Below are 18,440 nucleotides of genomic sequence, written 5' to 3'. Positions count from 1 at the left end.
GAGGTTCAACAAGTCCAAGTGCAGGGTGCTGCCCCTGGGCTGGGGCAATCCCGGACATGAGCACAGACTGAGAGAAGAACTCCTTGAGAGTTAAGGCCTTCAGACACTGTGAGGAGAACCCACAAAGTCTTTGAAGACACAAAATCCTCCAGAGTAATAGAGGCTATAACATATGGGAATGAACATTTTGGAAAGCTGAGGTTGGAAAGGAGCCCTGGAGGTCCCCAGGAAAGCCTGCTGCTGAAAGCAGCCCCAGCAAGGACGTCAGACCACATGTCCCTGGCGATTCCTGCAGCCAGGTCTTGAGAAGCTGAAAGGATGCAGGTGGCGCAACCTCTCAGGGCAACCTGCTCCCTTCTGGAGATTCCCCACGAACAGAAAGGTTTCCCTTTCTCTCCAGTGTGAACTTGGCTTCTTTCAGTGTAGGTGGGCACACACTTTTCAGATCGCAGTGCACTGCTGTGAAGAGCCTGGTTCCGCCTTGTCAACGTGGAGGTCATAGCTCAGCCACAGGGGCCGCTCTGGGCCCTTACGCTGGCACCTTTCCACTGAGGGTGGGCAGAAGAGCCACCTCCTTACTACTCAAGCAGGGTCACCTGGAGCAGGCTGTGCAGGAGCAACCCACAGATTCACCTGCTGCTTCCACTTGTGGAAAAACTGTGTTTTGCTTGAAGGGCAGTCTGCTGCTGGATTGCTGCAGGACTCCCAGAAGGCTGGGGGTCCAGAGCTTTCCTCTGCCCACAGAGACCGAGCAGAGGCGTGTAGGTCAACAAAGGGCCTCACTCCCCTGCAATGGCTTTTCCAAAACAGACAGTGATTCCCCTAAAGAGAAGAGCCATCCCCAGGGATGGGGCTGTCAGCATGGCCGTGTTTATGGCAGCTGAGCTCTGTGCAGGTCTTGAGGACCTGCCACCAACGTGTGGGGTCAGAGGGCTTGTGCACCACTGGGCCGGTGCTGGGAAGGAGGAGTCTGGGAGAGCAGCATGGAGACGTGCTCTGTTGTGGCATTTATGCTACACCAAGTCAGCACTCAGACCCGGAAATTTCCTCCCCTGCTGAGTCAGTGGCGGAAACCATTCCCTAGTGTGGGTTGTTCTGTTAGTTTAAAAAACACCCCCCTGAATGTCACCCAGATGTTTATTGGAGGTAACAGAAGTCAAGCCGCAGAGCTCGCCGCAGCACTGTTCTGAAGCTGGCGCGAGGTGCGGCCGTAGGGCCGGCCGGGTGCTGCCCTGTACTCAGCCGGGTTGGCTCCCCAGAAGTGCCGGATGTGGGAGCCTGCTGGGAGGTGGTGTTGGAGGGCCCCCGAATGGCATCTTCTCCGGATGCTGGGTCACGTCCCACAGGCCTCCTTCCGGGTGCTGAAGGGCTGTGGTCAGCGGCCGAGTTGTGTGGGCTGGACTGCCGGTGCGGGGACCTGCTCCGGTCCCTCTCTCTGGCCACGTCCCTGCGGCGACGGGTGGAAGAGACGACGACGTATTCCTGGAAGTCATCGTCCGCTCGCACCGAGTGCAGGAGCCGGTGGAAGGGCCGCCTGCAGATGGGGCACGTGGCTTTCCTCTCGGCCCACTGCTGGATGCACTCCAAGCAGAAGCGGTGCAAGCAGAAGGCCACGTAGGCTGCTTTCTCGATGTCATTCATACAGATGGGACACAGGAGGTCTTCTGCTGCCTCCAACGGCCTGGCCTGCTGCTGCTGGCTGGCGCCGGCAGTCACGTCTAAGGCGCACTCCTCCATAGCTTTCTGGGCACCCGCTGCCATGTCCTGCCCCGACATCTTTGCCACGTGTCGACCTTGTCTGGTGCTAGGAGGGGAAAAAGAAAGGGAGCCTCAGCTGAGGGAGAGGGTAGGAAAGGGCCTCCCAAAGGGGCTCCCTGTGGCTTGAGAAGCAGCAGCAGTCCTGTGGGACAGCCAGCCTCCAGCCTTGCCTTCCCCCGTCAGCTCTGGGGCTCTGGGGAAGAGCCGGGGTGTCCACGACCCCTGATCTCCACGTGCTCTCTCCCTGAGGCCCTGTATGACTGGGGTGAACTGAGGTACCTGACGAAGGCGCTCAGGGACGGTGGAGAAACTCTCCAGGAATCTTCAGCGCTGCCAAAGACCTTGGCCCCCTCCTGGGACAGCCGCCGTGTGGGACCCACACGCAGCACCCTGCAGCTGTCAGCGTGGAGAGGAGCGCTGCAAGAGGCTGCCTTTGCTCTGCGCCCAGAGCCGCTGCTCTCCAAAAGCCACAGCTCGAAGCACAAGCCACGGTCCTGCAGGAGCTGTCACGCCTCGCGTGTGCACCCGCAGGAGCTCCTGGACAAAAGGCACGGGGACAGAGCCTACAGCTGCTGAAAAGCACTGAGGTCACGGGCAGTCACAGTCGCTGCTTGGCGACATCACAGGGGTCTCTGGGGCTGCCCAGCGAGGAAGACCCGTGTTCCCAAGGGGGAAGCTTGAAAGCTTCCACCAACAAGAAGCAAGTTGCCTTTGATTCAAATGGGATTGTGATAAGTGGGACGGTGTTGGTAATATTGAACAGAGAGAGGTATGATGACAATAAGCCTGAAAGGAATGTGAGAACTGCATCAGCTGTGTAAATTCAAAGCTCCTTAAAACAAACAACAACAACAACAAAAAGATAACCCACACAATGGGAAATCGTCAAATAGTTACGAGAACAATATTTTTGAAATTGATGTCAGTAAGTTTATGTGAAGAAAGGAAGGATGAAGAATTCTGAAATACAATCTTATTTAAAAAAAATAAAATTCTCTCCAATTCAAGAGAGATTGTTGTCTAACTCCTTTCAGCAAAATAAAAGCAAACAATAATTTTGGTTACTACTTTTGAGTTGCTTTTTTTTCAACAAAAGCTTAATCAACCACTGTTCTGCATAGGAACACATTAGTAGGTTCAACAGTACGTAACAGATTCTATTAGTCGGAAAAGACAACAATTCAACTTGCAGTTTGGATAGGTGAAAATTTAGAGAATCTAAACTGCGTCACAGAATGAAACGAAGCATTCACCCACCACACACATCCAGCAAGATAGCTCTAAGTATACTCTGACACCACCTTTATGGGCCACATTTTCATAGGATGTCAAAATTGATCTCTTCTAGAGTTGGGAGCATTCTGGAGTTGTCAGCCAACCTGGAATACTAACAAATTTAAACTTGCTGAAACATTATGACTATATTTGAAGAAAATAATTTATTTTGCTGCACATTTTTAGTGGGAAAGAAATACTACGATTCTGCATGATGATATTTGACATGCGCCTTACTTTTTTTTTTTTTTTAACCAGTCAAATATGAAGAAATCATTGTATGTCTGGCAAAGTTTGTGAGCTCTTACGTTGGGTTTATGTGGCAAGGTTTCTAGGGGGCTGCAGGGGTGTACGCCATGAGCAGAGCCCAGCAGCTGCCACATCAGATCGGAGCCAGTTCCAGCCAGCTCCAAAAAGGACCCGCTGCTGGCCAGAGCCAAGCCAGTGAACGGCGCTGGATGCGTCATTGTGAGAAAGGGAGAAAGTGCTGCCCAAGAACAACTGGGAGAGAGGAGTGAGAAAATGCGAGAAAAACAGCCAAGCAGACACCAAGGTCAGAAGTTCCCCTGCGGCCTGGTGGAGCAGGCTGTCCCCCTGCAGCCCATGGGTCCCACACGGAGCAGATCTCCACGCTGCAGCCCGTGGAGGAGCCCCCGGTGGAGCAGGTGGAGGTGGCCTGGAGGAGGCTGCGGCCCATGGAGAGCCCCCGCAGGAGCAGGCCCCGGGCCGGAGCTGCAGCCCGTGGAGAGGAGCCCACGCAGGAGCAGGGGGTCTGGGGGGAGCTGCCGCCCACCCGTGGGGGACCTGTGCTGGAGCAGTTTGCTCCTGGGGAATGGACCCCGTGGTACGGAGCCGTGTGGAAGCAGTGCTTGAAGAGCTGCTGCCTGTGGGCAGCCCCCGCAGGCTCAGTTCGGGAAGGACGGCATCCCGTGGGAGGGACCCCACGGGGAGCAGGGGCAGAGAGGGACCGTGAAGGAGCAGTGGAGACGAAGCGCTGTAGGCTGACCGCAGCCTCCATTCCCCGTTCCCCTGCCTCGCCCAGGGGGGGGAAATGTAACGAGGGTGGATGGGGGGAAGGTGCTTTTAATTTCTCACTGATCTAGTCTGCTAGCAATAGGCAATAAATTACATTAATCTCCCTATTCTGAGTCTGTTTTGCTGGTGATGGTAATTGGTGAGCTCCAATAAACTCCCTGAACTTACCTAAACCCATGGGCTTTTTTTTTTTTCCATCGTATTTTCTCCCCCTGTTCCGTTGAAGGGGAGCGAGGTAATGGCATCATGGAACTTAGCTGCCCATCAGTATTAAGCCACCACAGTGATCCTTTGTAATATCCTTTGTAATAGTGTAAAGTGGAGCTGTTGCAGTGGGTTCATCTGGCTGAGATGAACAGCAATAATCTGCCTTATAAGAAAGCAACTAGAAGCAAATCAGCTTCAAAATGAGCAGCTCCTACAAATTTCTGATGAGGAGGCTGATGAAGGACTCACCTTCATAGAGGGGCATAATTAAAGACATAAGATCAGACAATCACAGCATTTAACTGCTATAATGGTAGAGGTGTTCACGAGGTTTCTCAGAGACCCTTTATAATATAAAACAGCTGTAAGAAAACATACAGCAAATCAACATATAACATATATTATCAAATGCTAAGGGTTATCTATAGTAACCATTAGCTCCAATAAATGTAGCTAGATTTCTACCAACATGCATTTGGCATGACATTTCAGTGGCTTGTAATTTAATGGAAAGTCTAAAATTATTTCTCATCATTTGGAAAGAATTTATGACAACTGCTGAATTTCTACCCAAACTACACATACTATTTTCATAAATTATGCTGAGTACTTTAGAATTCAAATAGTGTCAAGGCAGATATGCTGTATATTTCATATGTTAAAACAGGAAAGCAACCTCTCTTGAAGGTAGCTTTATAACATACATCTTTCTAACTGAATAAATGGAGATGTGTCTGTAGTCCTTGAAAATTACATTTCAAATTGCCTGAGATTCCACTTAAATTTTTGTCTTTTAGATAGAGCACAGACATGCCTGCATCTAAACGTTTTATGTGCTCAAGTTGCCTCAGGTTCTGATTTAGCTCCTCCAAATACTGTTCCTGTTACTGAAGTCTCTTAGGAATTGGCTCTTTGCAGAGCATATGTTTTTTTTACCAGATGCTTTTTCACTGTCTGAGTTCCAAACCAGCTTAATGTAAGCATGCTCCATCCAAAAGCTGCACAGCTTTGTTTGCTTGACACTCTAGTTAGATCTGCCCACCAAAAAGTTTCAGCCATATGTCTATAGCCAGGGCCTGTCTTTAAAACAAGACTGCTCAATTTGTACTCTGAGCATAGTAATTTTATTTAGGGGCAAACTCAAAACGGCAACTACTTCTTACATGGTAACTGGGCAAACCATTAGGCCCTTGGCACTACACATCTGAAGCCATGTTATTAACATCTTTAAGGCCACCGCTTTCTTAGTGTCTCTCTAGCTAGTGAATGGGAAAAAATGTATGTAGGAAAGGAATTTGTAAGAGAGCTAAGAAATCTACCATTCCTTGCACCAACTAATTTGCAACAAAAAGTGTTCTGGTGAAAAAAAATCTTTCATCATAAGAACTGTCGTAACTGCAGAAAGCTTTTCTCCAGTGTATTTTTATTAGGGATTCCTGCCATCATATCAACATACAAAACAATCAGGATGTTGACATAGAAATGTGAAATTCACTGTACAAAGATAAGGCTCGAGTTACAGATATATTATCCCCCCAGTCTCCATTGAAATAAAACCATATTTAATTCTTCCCAGAGTTGTGTTTATAAATGTTAGACAAACCACAAAATAGATTTCAAGTACATAACATTTTACAATATAATCCAAGCACAGACAGAAATACACAATACTGTACCTATAGATGCTCCATAATCCAGCTCTGTAATTCTCACCAACAAGATGCTAGACTGTCTGAATATGCCCAACCATATGCTTCTGTGTGCATTAGGTGGTCCTGGCCTTTATGTTAGAGGACTATCATGACTTTCAGTTAAATTACTTTGATATGCAAGAGAATACTAGGAAGATTAGGAAGAAAGGGAAGAATTTTAAAAGGCCAGGCCTGAGTGTATGCATATAGGTAGTAAAGGCAAGGACATGTGCACACATATTCTTGCATTTAACCCTACATAAGACCTCACTACACTGCACATTCTCTGAGATTATTTTCTCATGCAACTCAACCATTTTCCAATAGAGTTAAATCAAGCAAAACAATATTCCTACTTCTGGTGTGCTATAATTTACAGGGACAAGATTATATTTTAGAGCACAGGATCTAACTTTTTTTTTTAAACTTTTTTTTAATATAATTTCCAGACTTAATAGGAGCCTGCACGGAATCTTGTCTCTGTAGTCCAGCAGGACACCAGCTCTCACAGCCTTCATCACTCACACCTTTTCTGACACCTTTGCTTAAAAACAGTATCAGTGAATAACTTCCTGTTAAGGCCCAATGTCTGCTTTAGTTTACTCTCCATTTCTATTAAGCTGAATGATATTTGGAAAGAATCATTTAACAGCAAGTAGCACAACATAAAATCCTCATCAAGTATCTAATCAATAACGATTCTTCTGTGGAACAGAATGTCAAGAAAAAACAAAAGTGAAGAGAAAGACAATTGTTCAATTTAGGCTTTGTTGCTTGGGAAATGAATAGCAATTGAAGAGTTTTCAACTGAGAAAAGGAATTTTTAAGCCCTGTAACTGTTTCATCCTTTAAAAACTGGAGAAGATTCGAAAGGGAAGGAGAAATCCTGTAAGGAAATCGTCAAACTAGATATTTGCAAAGGCTTACATGAGAAAAACACAAGCAAAACCAATTCTCTGATACCAGAAGTAAAGGAGTTTACTCAGTAGGAATTAAGAGATGTGGTTACAATACGTTAAACGTACTTCTAATAAAACAGCCTCATATATGCCTCCAGTTCATAATTCTCTAAGCAGGAGAACAACTCTGAGGCTGAAATCAGAGTTCCCTAGTTTAAATACAAGATACATCTGCACTAAGATCAGGGGACCAAAAAAAAAAATAAAAAATAAAACCTCTCTTTTTAGATAGAAGCTCTGTGGTGCATCTGAGGGCCTTCTAATGCTCTCAGCTATTGACAAGTTTTTTTTTTTTTTTTTAGTATATTCTCTATGCAATACTGGAATAACTAGATATACAAAACCATGTTACATGAAACAGCATTAGGTCCTGTAACTGGGCTCATACTAATAGGGCAAGAGGGTAAGTATGCTGCTATATGTAAAAGGAAGCATATCAGCACGCACAGAAAGTGTGTTGTCTTGGAGATTAGTAATATAGGGCATCAAGGATGAAGATGCATCTGCTAAAGTGTTTAATCCTTTAACTGTGAGTCAGAACGTTTTCATGTCAACTGTACAGTCTAAAGTTTTGCTTTAAAAAGGAATACATTTTTCTTCTCTAACATTTTTAAAAGTAGGTCACTCACTCACCTACTGATTTAGGTAGGGTTTTAGCTTTTTTTTTCTTTTTTTTCCCCCTACTTACTATTATCTTCTTCCATATTATGTACAATAATCTACATTTAGACTGAAGACTCACTCTCTTCCAAAACATGCTTGGACTATCTTATAAAGACTTTCTATAGCACTGATAAAGTGTAAGACAAACTAACATAAGAGGAAGGATCATTACTTTCAGTTCTGCTCACTTCCCTAAGCTTTACAACTATGCCTTTCAGAAATTCTTCTGAGTACTCGGTGTCATTTCACCTCCCCCAGGTAGACCCTACTGAACTTGAGTGAACTTTCTATGTACTTCCCAAACCACTCTCTCTCTTATAGAGCTATATTGAATTCATTCATTCTCCAGCCAGTAGGTTAAAAACAAATAATTGCTAAAACACTAAAAGTATCTTACGTGCCCTTCTGCACTATTCTTACCAATCTGTACAATTAAATAACATCAGAAGTTATCTTTTGCTAAAAATTTACCAAAATATTTTAAACACATAAAAATGTAAAAAACAAACAAACAGAAAAACAAACCAAAAACAAAAACCCAGCATAAACATTGCTTGTATAGGCATTGGTTAGAAGAGATTGCTGCACTAAGGAGTATATTCAAAAAAGGTTTTCTTTCAGTTTCATTAGTGTCATGGATTCTAAGGTTAAAGACGATGAACTTTATTGTTATCCCATCTTGTATGATGCAACAGATGAGCAGAAAATCTGAAATGCAATTAAAATAAAGCTTCTTTTTGGTTACTGAAAGGTGACAGTATAAGCCTGAAACTAAAGGAGCAATTTAAGTGTGTAAAGGAAACATAAGAGCCTGAGGAGTCTGTAATGAACTAAATATGAAGACAGACTGATGGCCCCAGGGGCATAATGAAAAGCTGCACTAACTGAAATTTTGAATATAGCCCTTAGTTGTGTCATATTTCTTTAAAATTTAAAAGCTGCCCAGCATGTCACGAATTAAGTTTATTTTGCAAGCTACCCACTGCCTAAGCGGGCAGTAATACTCAATATGAAACTGCTGAAACTCTGGCGTCTGACGGATTTCATGGAGAAAAGAGATCTGAAGGTCCGACTCCAGGAGAACAAGGAGAAGAGGGAACACAAACAGTAACAGTCCAAGGCCTACAAGCAGAAGTCTGGAGAAACTCTTCACAAAGGCATTCACCTCTATGTTGCCCATTAGAAAATCATAGCTCCACCTAAGCGCTCTTCGAGCTTCTTTCAGTTCTTCTTCTTCTGCAATCATAAAGGCATTTTCATCTGCATCCAGTTCCTCAAATGAATCTGTATCATCTTTCTCATTCTCTGCTCTTGGACAGGTATCAAAAAGCATGTCAATCTCATCATCAACTGGTGTGGGCAGCAAGCTGGCACTGGGATTGTATACCAGTTCTGAGATGGTTAAAGGTTCCTCTTTCATTTTCTCTTCATGATCAATAGCAAGATCAACATTCTCCCCAGTGTCTTTAACTGGGGAGCTGGAAATCGCAGGGACTGAAACATCATCTTCCTTTGGCAGTTGGATACCTGAAAAAGGGATGAAAACAGTGATCCTAAATTTCTGTTTCCCTGGTGGCAAAACTCAGCCTTCCAATCGCATTTAATGTAGATTGGAAAGAAGATTCTGCAATCATTTTGCATATTGAAACCTGACCACACACAATTAACAAACACTGGAAACACCTTTTCAAAATTTCATCTCTGCCAGAGGACAACATCTTTTACAACACTGCAGTACACCAGACCTGACTAAAGTTGTCTGATGCAGCTACCACCAATAACAGTGTAACGCAAACAGAAAACAGAACAGTTCATCTTCCATGGACAGTCAGGTTTCTGATATAAATGAATACCTACTGCAGATGTGCATTGGTGCTATTTGTTTTCACAATAATAATAAAGCACAACTTTCTCTTCACTCGTCTCAAAGAAATAAAGTGATAACGGCTGAGATTGGGACTTTTCAATAGAGAATGACATTAAAAAGAGACAATAGATTGTCATGATAAATTCATATTAGAAGTAGGCAGGATAAAAGGAGAGGGGGGCTGGCACACCATATGACGCTTTGATATGATTGAAACCGAGTGAAAATGCCTCACCTCTTTAATGAGCTACCCCTCATATCTCATTTTTCTTCCACTCATCTTTCCAATCCTCATACTCAGTCCCTTTTCTCTCTCTCCTTCAAATTTCTCTCCCCCCCTCACAAAGAAGTCTTTCTTAGCCCTACTTGTATGATTATTTCTTATTAGCCAACTCTCTGCTCAAACTGCGTCCTCTCAGGACTTAATACCCCTTTTCCAGACTAGCACTAGCAGCAGTAGATCTGCAAAGGTGTCTAGCTGTTCTGCAGCTACGTGAACAAGGCAGTGATTCTTCTTAGTTGTCAACTGGAGGGGAGTCAGTTGTAGGGGGGGAAAGTAGGCCCAGGGATGGAACAAAGTGATGGGAGAACACTTTAAAATTTATACCATGTCTGACACTCATTAACATCATCAGATGCCATCTGTGTGCAAAAGGAACAGACCATACACAGCGCTATGCGCACCAGCAATATATAATAGCACTTAGTACATCTCATTTTGTGATTTCCATCTCTCCATTCTTTATAAATTACTTATCCAGATGCAACACAGAGATAAGGATATATCAGGTAAAACCAACACAACAAGATTATATGACTTATCCAACAAGTAACCCAGGAAAATCACAGCAACCTAGCATTTATAATTCAAATTAGCCCAGTGCTTTGATTTTAGCAACAGAGGTCTGCAGAAGATGGAGTACTGACGTCACTAAGGATTAATTCCAGTTTTAATGCAGTAAAAATTAAGGTTCTGAGACTTTAAAATAATGTGGTATAAAACACTATGTATTACTACAGAAAAACAAGTACTAAGAAAAGTAATACATCTCCCACTGTTAATTACAATAGACGCATCATGATTTTCAGTGTGAAGTAAGAAAGTCTCTGCAAGCTCTATTATAGTTTTCTATTTAAGAGCAACAAACACTGGAAAAAAGTATAAAAAAAATAAAACATGATGATAACTTTGAGATGAAGTAAAAGAAGCATGACCTGAACCATGCTATAATAAAGGAATGCAGCACTACTCTGTAAAAATGATACAGAACAAAAATCAAAGCAAAAATCCTGGTCATAAAGACATCTACAGTATAAGAAGATATAAAGCTTACATGCATTTGGGATCACAATTCTAAGCTAGAATTATAAATAGTAACTCAACTATAATTGACTAAAATGCTGCTGAGAATCCCACTTTGAAAGCAGAAGCCTTTTCAGATTTTTCTTGAAAATGTCAGAGATTTTTTTTAAATTAAAAAAAAAAAAACATTATTAGTCCTAAGAATTTTAGATGCACTATATTGAAATGATGAGCTTTGTTTCTGAAACCTACTTGCCCTCTATTTGACTAGATATCACAAGAATATTCATATGTCACTGGTCTCTTGATCATTAAACTGAGAGCAAGCCATAACTGTATTTCAGTAGAGTAGGTGATATTCGCTATAGCCTAGACTTTCTCACTGTTAACACATTTTGCATTTCTTGAATGACAAGGTCTTAAATTTATTTTTTTAACAGCTACCATACTCTCAAGACAGGACATATCCATGACAATCTCAGTTTTATAACAAATGATGCTAGATATGTGCACTACCAGGTCACACAAACATAGACCTGTTCTGGGCCAGACATAGGCGCACAATCACACTTCCACTAGAGCCCTAAATACTCAGGGTTTGCAGCTTTCTTTTTTTATTCATGTTCTGTCCCACTCATTGGAAAAAAATAATTGCAGAAAACCTGTCAATACAAAGCTAACACATCAAACTTTGTAGATTAAATTAAATAAACAGATCAATACATTGCGAGATGGAGTTGCGGCACTGGGAATTTTAAAGCTTGTTAAAATGTATACTCATGAAAATATCTGCCACAGCATGATGCTGTATATCAGAGTGCCTGAGAGTTGCCCCAAAATCTTCCATGTAACCTGCGCAGGTCCATTAACACATTCTCCAGCCTATCAAATAGATAAGTAAGGTGTGTAGTTACCACAGCTTATAGACTTGCCAAAAACTGGGTGAGTGATGTCATGTTAATATCTTTTAACTTTAAAATTATACTGAACTCAATATTAGGTGGGGTGAAATGCCAATAAATGCAACATATAAAATATATATTACAAATATGTTGAAAAATACATAAGCAGTGACAGTAAAACTACACTTAAAACCTACTTACATTAAAGCACTCCTTGAACAAGCCGGCTTGCTCCTTACCTGAAAGGACAGCTTTCTGGATCCCCTTCTTAATGCAAAGCTTTGTGCCTCATGTTATATTCATCAGAGAAAACCTCTTCATTATACAGCACAATCCTTGGGAAGCAACACCCCTTCAGCAGAGCATGATAGATGTTACATTCATTTTCCCTTTTAACTCTTCAAAATGGCCCAGGCAGATCTCTGCCCCTGTAATTTATTATCTTTTCCTACTCTCTAGGAGATAAGCTGGCCATGCCTCCAGGTGAGGTTTCACAACCTGGCTAAAGGTTAGCTGCAACCAAAAAGACCATTTCTGCTCCCTTTTGTTTGATCCCTGAGTGAGCCCATATGTAAAGCTAACCTAAGAAAACAGCTATTTTTGTTTTTTCCTAGGTTAATTCTCTGATGGTTTTTATTCCTGAATTGGCTTGTCAGGTGTTCCCAGGAGCACAGCATGTTAACAGTAATGGAGAGAGAGGAGGAGTGCTCCTTTCACCAGCTGCAAGACCATGCAAGACCAGCTGCAGACCATGCACAGCTGAAATGAAGCCTCGCCCTCAATAAAGAAAATGCAGATGTCTCCTCGTTAGCCTAATTTGACTGTCTAGCTATTAGTTTCTGGCCTCAACTATTCTGTCCTCTCCTATGATAGCCACTTCAGAAATTCATCACTTTTCGAAATGAAGCAAGCATTGTGCTGGAGTCTTTGCATTAACAAATATACTTGCTACAGCCATTGAGAGCATACAAACTGACTGACACTAAACCCAACAATATATGACCATCAAGAGGTAAGAAAAGATTTGGGATGATCTTTCTTCTAAGCATATTGTAACAGCACGTACCACTGGATCATCAAACCACACTCTGGATCTATTTCAGAGTGCATGCATTGAATATGAAAGCCAAATTTTTTAAACACTGTAGCCCAACACTAAGCATCTACATATATATTTAGATACAGAAGTACAACAATTTTCTTTTCCAAGGTGCTTTTCACTTTCTCTTAATAGGAGTAAAAGGTAAATTGAGACACCTCAGTATAGATTAAAAGACCTAATTTTAACCTCCCAAATTCGAGAATCCTGGCTGTAAGGCTCTCCATACCTGCTTAGATGCAAGGTCAATATTATATCTGTTTATCATGTTTCTCATCATACAGAGGACAGCTGCACCTACTCCAAAGAAAGGTCACCCCAGTTTATGGTTCTGAGCCTTCTCTCCTTCCCCAGAGTAAATTCCAGCGTGAATAACATGCATAGTGAACATAAACAAGAAAGATCATATTAACTTCTATGAACATTGCTTTTTTCTCCTATAGCTGGCAAATGTTCTTTCACTGTGATCAACCTGTAGATAGAAGGCAGCAGAGTAACCTTTTCAGACCAGTGTTTTCTGAGGGGACTGTATTAAAATTGCAATGTGGCACAATTCCAAAGTGTATATCAACTTTGTAGTCCATTATTTAGCTTGAGCTGATAACTTAACATATAAGCGACACAATCAGAGGAAGGCACACACGAAACTAAAACAATTACTACTGCCCATCATTCCTACCCATACTCTTTCCCTAATACAGTGCTAAAAAAATAAATAAATAAATCACATCCTAATCCATAGACTCAAAGCAAGAGAAAAAAAAAATGTATTTTCAACTATTTTACCTGTTGTTAAACCACATTAAATCAAAACAACAACATTATATATCAGCTTGATAAAAGTGTAAATAAATGTTTTAATATAAATATATGAAAATTTAGAGTGAGCATTAGCTGATGCTGTTGTAAACTCATTTGATATTTTAAAATATATATAAAGCTGTTATTCTTTCATGTTTGTTATGACACTGCAACATTTCTCAAGTCAAGGCCTGAGGAAACAATTAGCTATTAATCAGGGTGAAAGTAAGCCCACAGCAAAGTTCCAGTCATGTTACAGTACACGTATATGTTGGGCCACTCAGACTTTGATGATTTCAAATGACACAAGTGCAATGGCATATTATCGCTTTCAATGCTGAGATGTCTTGTGCAGGCATGAGAATATCACAATAAAGCACCAAAATTCAAAATTGTTCTAGACAACAAGAAATATTCCACTGACACAAGTTTAAGGAAGGAAAAAGGTTTTCAGATAATTTGCTTTTAGTATATCCTTTATGACAAGCTGTTATCCAAAGTAACGAATCCAGGTTTAAAACAAAAATTCCTCAATCTCCCAATGTAAAGAGAGAACATAAAACATAAAGTAAGCCTGAAGCCAATATCCTTTAACTAACTATACAAGTCTGCTACAAATGCTTTGGTCTTATTCACACATAACAATTACTTTGCTGTTGATCTTGTAAGGCGACAATTTGGAGATGAATTTTGAAAAGTTTACTGTTTCTTTAATAACAGTTAATATTTATATAACATTCAGATTTAAAGGAATCTGACTTGAGTATTAAATTATATTTGAGATCACTTCTTTCCTTTCTTCATTTTTTAATTTTACCTGCAATTTACAGTCCATAGCTCAAAGATTTAATACCTATTACTGACATATTAGGTAAATCACCAAAAGAAGCATGGCCAGCAGGCTAAGGGAAGTAATTCTGCCCCCTCTGTTCTGCTCTCATGAGAACCCACCTGGAGCACTGCATTCAGCTCTGGGGCCCCCAACATAAGAAGGACATGGATGTATTAGAATGAGTCCAGAGGATGGCCGTGAGGATGATCAGAAAGCTGAAGTGCCTCTCCTACAAAGACAGGCTGATAGGGCTGTGGTTGTTCAGCCTGGAGAGCGCTCCAGGGAGACATTATAAAGATCTTCCAGTATTTAAAGAGGGCCAGCAGAAAATCTGGGGAGGGACTCTTTGTCAGGGAGTGGAGTGATAGGACTATGGAGAATGGCTTTAAACTAAAAGAGGGCAGGTGTAGATTAGATATAAGGAGGAAATTCTTTACTCAGAGGGTAGTGAGGCACTGGAACAGGTTGGCCAGAGAAGCTGTGGATGCCCCATCCCTGGAGGTGTTCAAGGCCAGGCTGGATGGGGCTTTGGGCAACCTGGGAGGTGTGCCTGCCCATGGCAGGGAGTTGGAATTAGATTTAAGGTCCCTTCCCACCCAAATCATTGTGTGATTCTGTATGATAAATAAGCCCAATGTTACTTCTTACATATCTACAGGAAAGACTTGCTATACTTTTCTGGCAACTGGACAAATTTTACAGAGCCAGAGAGATCTCATTATATGAGCCAAAACTCAGTACTTCCCTTTCACCAAATACTGGGATTCCTCCAAACCTCTAACTTGCTACTGCAGATAGGAACATGAACAGCTGAATAAAACACAAATTTACAGTGGTCATATGCTGTGAACACGAATATGTAAGAGGTCTGACATAAATGTTGCCAGCAGCTAGCGTCTCTAAAGGAGCCAAAAACAGCAGCTGAGGATTCACAGGCTGAAGGGCAGCCCTAGCTTCCCTGTTCTTAAGAAGCTGCAGTTGCTGGGAATACAGCATTCCAGAACAATGTGTACTCTTATTAAAAAAAATTCAATTTGTCCCTTGTCTTGTGGCTGGATATACTGCACACAGCTTTACTTACCAGACATGCGAACGCAATTACGTATCTGTAAAAGGACTAGGACTTTTACAGGGAGAAGGAACAAGTATAAAGATTTCCTTCTTTTAAACAGAGAAGTGAAAAAACAGATACAGTCCAGAAAAAGGAGAGCAAATGGACTGTCTGCTGGAAATACTTTATATGAGTGTGTAAAGAACTACGTCCGTCAGGCTGCAATTGGAACATTTCCTTCCTATGCCTTTCACCACTTCCTCTACAAATATTGCATAAGCCTTACTTAATTTCATTGCAGGCATAATTCATATGTACTATTCATCCAGTGACGTAAAGGAGGGGGTGACTTTTTCACATGAACAGAATGCATGGAGATCACAAAGAAAACATAGGAAAGGAAAACAGAATCTAGAATTGCACTCAAATATTTCCCTGCATCTACATCAAAGCAAGATCTGCATCACAGCCCGATGCCCAGCCCTCAGAAGTAGGAGGCCATACCCTACCCACATCCTGTGCTCAGATAAAACACCTAATCTGGCTTTGCAAGGAGAGTAAATCAATGACAAATTTTAGTAACTCCATTTCAGGCAGTGACCTGGCAATCTTGATGGCAGTTCCACTTAGTTTTATTCTTGCTGCAACTTGTAGAAGGCAGTAAAGTTCTGTCACGACTGCTCACATCAGGTGCAGACACCGTAACTCTAAGGCATCATAACTGGCCCCACAACTGCACTGAGTCACAGTGTTCAGCTAACGCCACAGTTTGTGTGGCCCCCAGAGGCTTCTGCTCTGCTCTCTACACCCTGCAATGCACACCCAAAGTGCAGAAATAAAAGCAATGCAGAGCACGCAGTACAGCAGGTTTTCTGAGGGATACTGTCTCTAGCAACCCTCTGCCCTGGAAGGAGCTCACCCCAGCACTGCTGGCCCCATCCAGAAATAGGATTTAGCAGTGAAAAGGTTAAGGTGAGTAGCAGGGAAGGAGAAATGTCCATCGTGGAAACAGGAATGAAAGAGGAAGATTTGTCTGTCAGCAGATTATAGAAAGGGGAGGAGCTGGTGAAGAGACTGCAACCACTGGCTCTCTAGCAAAAGGCCAACGAGAGCGAGGCTGCAAAGAACTGGCACCAATGTGAAAGCTTAGCACCTGAGAAAAGGACAAGTGGGACATTTCAGCAACTCCACTGAGTTAGAAGAGCACTTCTGGTACAAGTCAGCGTTGTTCTGAAATGGTTGCATGCAGAACGGTGCTGTCCCAAGGAGTTATGCCTTCCCCTTCTACACAAACTAACCACAGTCCTTGACTTTATATACTGATATACAGATTTTATACCCGTATACACCAACAAGGCTAACATCCTGTAAACAGTAGCGCAACATCAAGGTTTATAAGAATCATCATAGCCCCAGTGCACAAGTCCATTATTAGACTGGCATCTAATACAAGACAGCTTGCATGTATGTATTAGTAGACAGCATTTAACTGAGGAGCATGAATGCAAAATACACGTAAACAGTAATGCTTTTTCCATTTTGCTACTACTTTTTGAAACGAGGGAGTTCAGTGCATTCCCACAGTTACTAGAGCTTTCCTTGAGTGGTAATGTTATGAAGCAGAGCCAGCCAGGAGCTGTTGCCACTCAGAGACAAGTCACTGCAAGAAACAGGTTCTCCCGTACCTGAGATGCTTGCTGCTTTCTGAATTTAAATGTTACAAATATGACAATACTCTGGTCTTTGCCAGAATATCGTCAGTTAATTCTTTTGTAAATACCCATTTCTGAAATGAAGATTCAATATCAAGGCATGATCGTATACAAGTGTGTGAGTAATTGAAATCTGTCTACCCATATATGCAAAAATATGAAAAGTAAACACTATCACAGAAAGCATGGAGAAACAAATTTTGAAATGCCACACTTCGTTAAGGAAGCAGAGATATATGGATTGATGGGTGGACCAACCTGTTTTTGGAATTATTGTGATATAAAAGCAAATAAAAATCTTAGTTGTGGTTGCTATCCAGAGCAACACTGAATACATTTTGTTCCTTGGGTTCCATTCCTTTTATGTATAAGGAAAAAAAATCAAGCTCCTTTTTCTTTTCAGTATTATTATTCAGTATATTATTATCACTCAGTACCAGAAAAATAACAGCAACAAAGTTATTGTCTGGCAACACAAGCCACTCAATCACAGTAAAACTAAACTGTATCAACTACTGTATTCAGTCAATATTCAAAATATTCTATCAACCTACCTGCTAATTTAAGAACTGTTTGGTTTGTTAGAAATTACTATTTTTTAAAGTTTTTCTCCCCCTAAGTTGAAAAAAACTGCAAGGGTAAAATTCCAGTCATTCATTCATTAGCAATTAATGAATTAGTCTACTGTTTCAGCAATATATTACAACAAATCTCATTTAGGTTTTTTGTCATTCATTCTCCAACCCTCCTGGTCAGTAACTTATCCTTATTCTCTGCTGTACCCAATGTAGTATTTCGTCATTTTCAATACAGTTTCTTTCCAAGTGACTAGTACTAGCACAACAAACTATGGAAAAAAGACAAAAAAAAAAATACATATATATATATATATGAATAAAATAAATTTAAATTTACCAGCCCTTCTGGCTGTGATCTTGGAGCCATGCCGCAGTAATCGAATACACACTTCCTTGCTACAGTGGTTAACCATCCGTAAATGAATGCTTCTCTTGGTTTGGATTTTTACAAGGCATTTCACCATTTTGGCTATGAATCCGTGTTCTCAAAGTCTTGTAAAGTCTCTACCCATACTGTCTCTGACCTTTTATTGCATTTCCACTGAGTTTTAAAAGACTAACTCAAGTCCCTCTCAATGAATCAAATGACAAGCTTCTAACATGGACAACAAAAATATCCCAGCAGGGAACAGAACGAGAGGTTATTTTTAAACATTTCCACATGCCTCATAACGTACAATACGAACTTCCACAGCATCCAACTCAGT

At 41.6% G+C, this 18,440-nt stretch overlaps 2 protein-coding genes across 3 annotated transcripts in view; both read right to left on the bottom strand.

Moving 5' to 3' along the window:
• Nucleotides 1–1,119: 1,119 nt before the first annotated feature.
• Nucleotides 1,120–18,209, bottom strand: LOC125181852 (E3 ubiquitin-protein ligase Topors-like). Of its 2 annotated transcripts, none has more exons than XM_066988088.1 (2): nt 18,071–18,209; nt 1,120–1,804 (listed from the first exon to the last, which is right to left on the bottom strand). In XM_066988088.1, the coding sequence occupies exon 2, from the start codon at nt 1,774–1,776 to the stop codon at nt 1,138–1,140; it is 639 nt and encodes a 212-aa protein (XP_066844189.1). In that variant the 5' UTR covers nt 1,777–1,804; nt 18,071–18,209; the 3' UTR covers nt 1,120–1,137. The 2 variants fall into 2 exon arrangements, with proteins under 2 accessions (XP_066844189.1, XP_047912808.2); XM_048056851.2 differs by lacking the exon at nt 18,071–18,209 and adding an exon at nt 2,038–3,428.
• The window catches only part of FRMD3 (FERM domain containing 3), a 152,874-nt gene continuing 140,298 nt past the window's right edge, over nt 5,865–18,440 (bottom strand). The window contains exon 14 of the mRNA XM_048080519.2: nt 5,865–9,115. Coding sequence (XP_047936476.1) covers nt 8,520–9,115 — 596 coding nt within the window. The 3' untranslated portion in view covers nt 5,865–8,519. The remainder of the gene's footprint in view (nt 9,116–18,440) is intronic.

This window comes from Anser cygnoides, chromosome Z (assembly GCF_040182565.1).
Source record: "Anser cygnoides isolate HZ-2024a breed goose chromosome Z, Taihu_goose_T2T_genome, whole genome shotgun sequence".
NCBI classification, from domain to species: Eukaryota; Metazoa; Chordata; class Aves; order Anseriformes; family Anatidae; genus Anser; species Anser cygnoides.
This window is presented reverse-complemented; position numbering and strand designations above follow the sequence as displayed.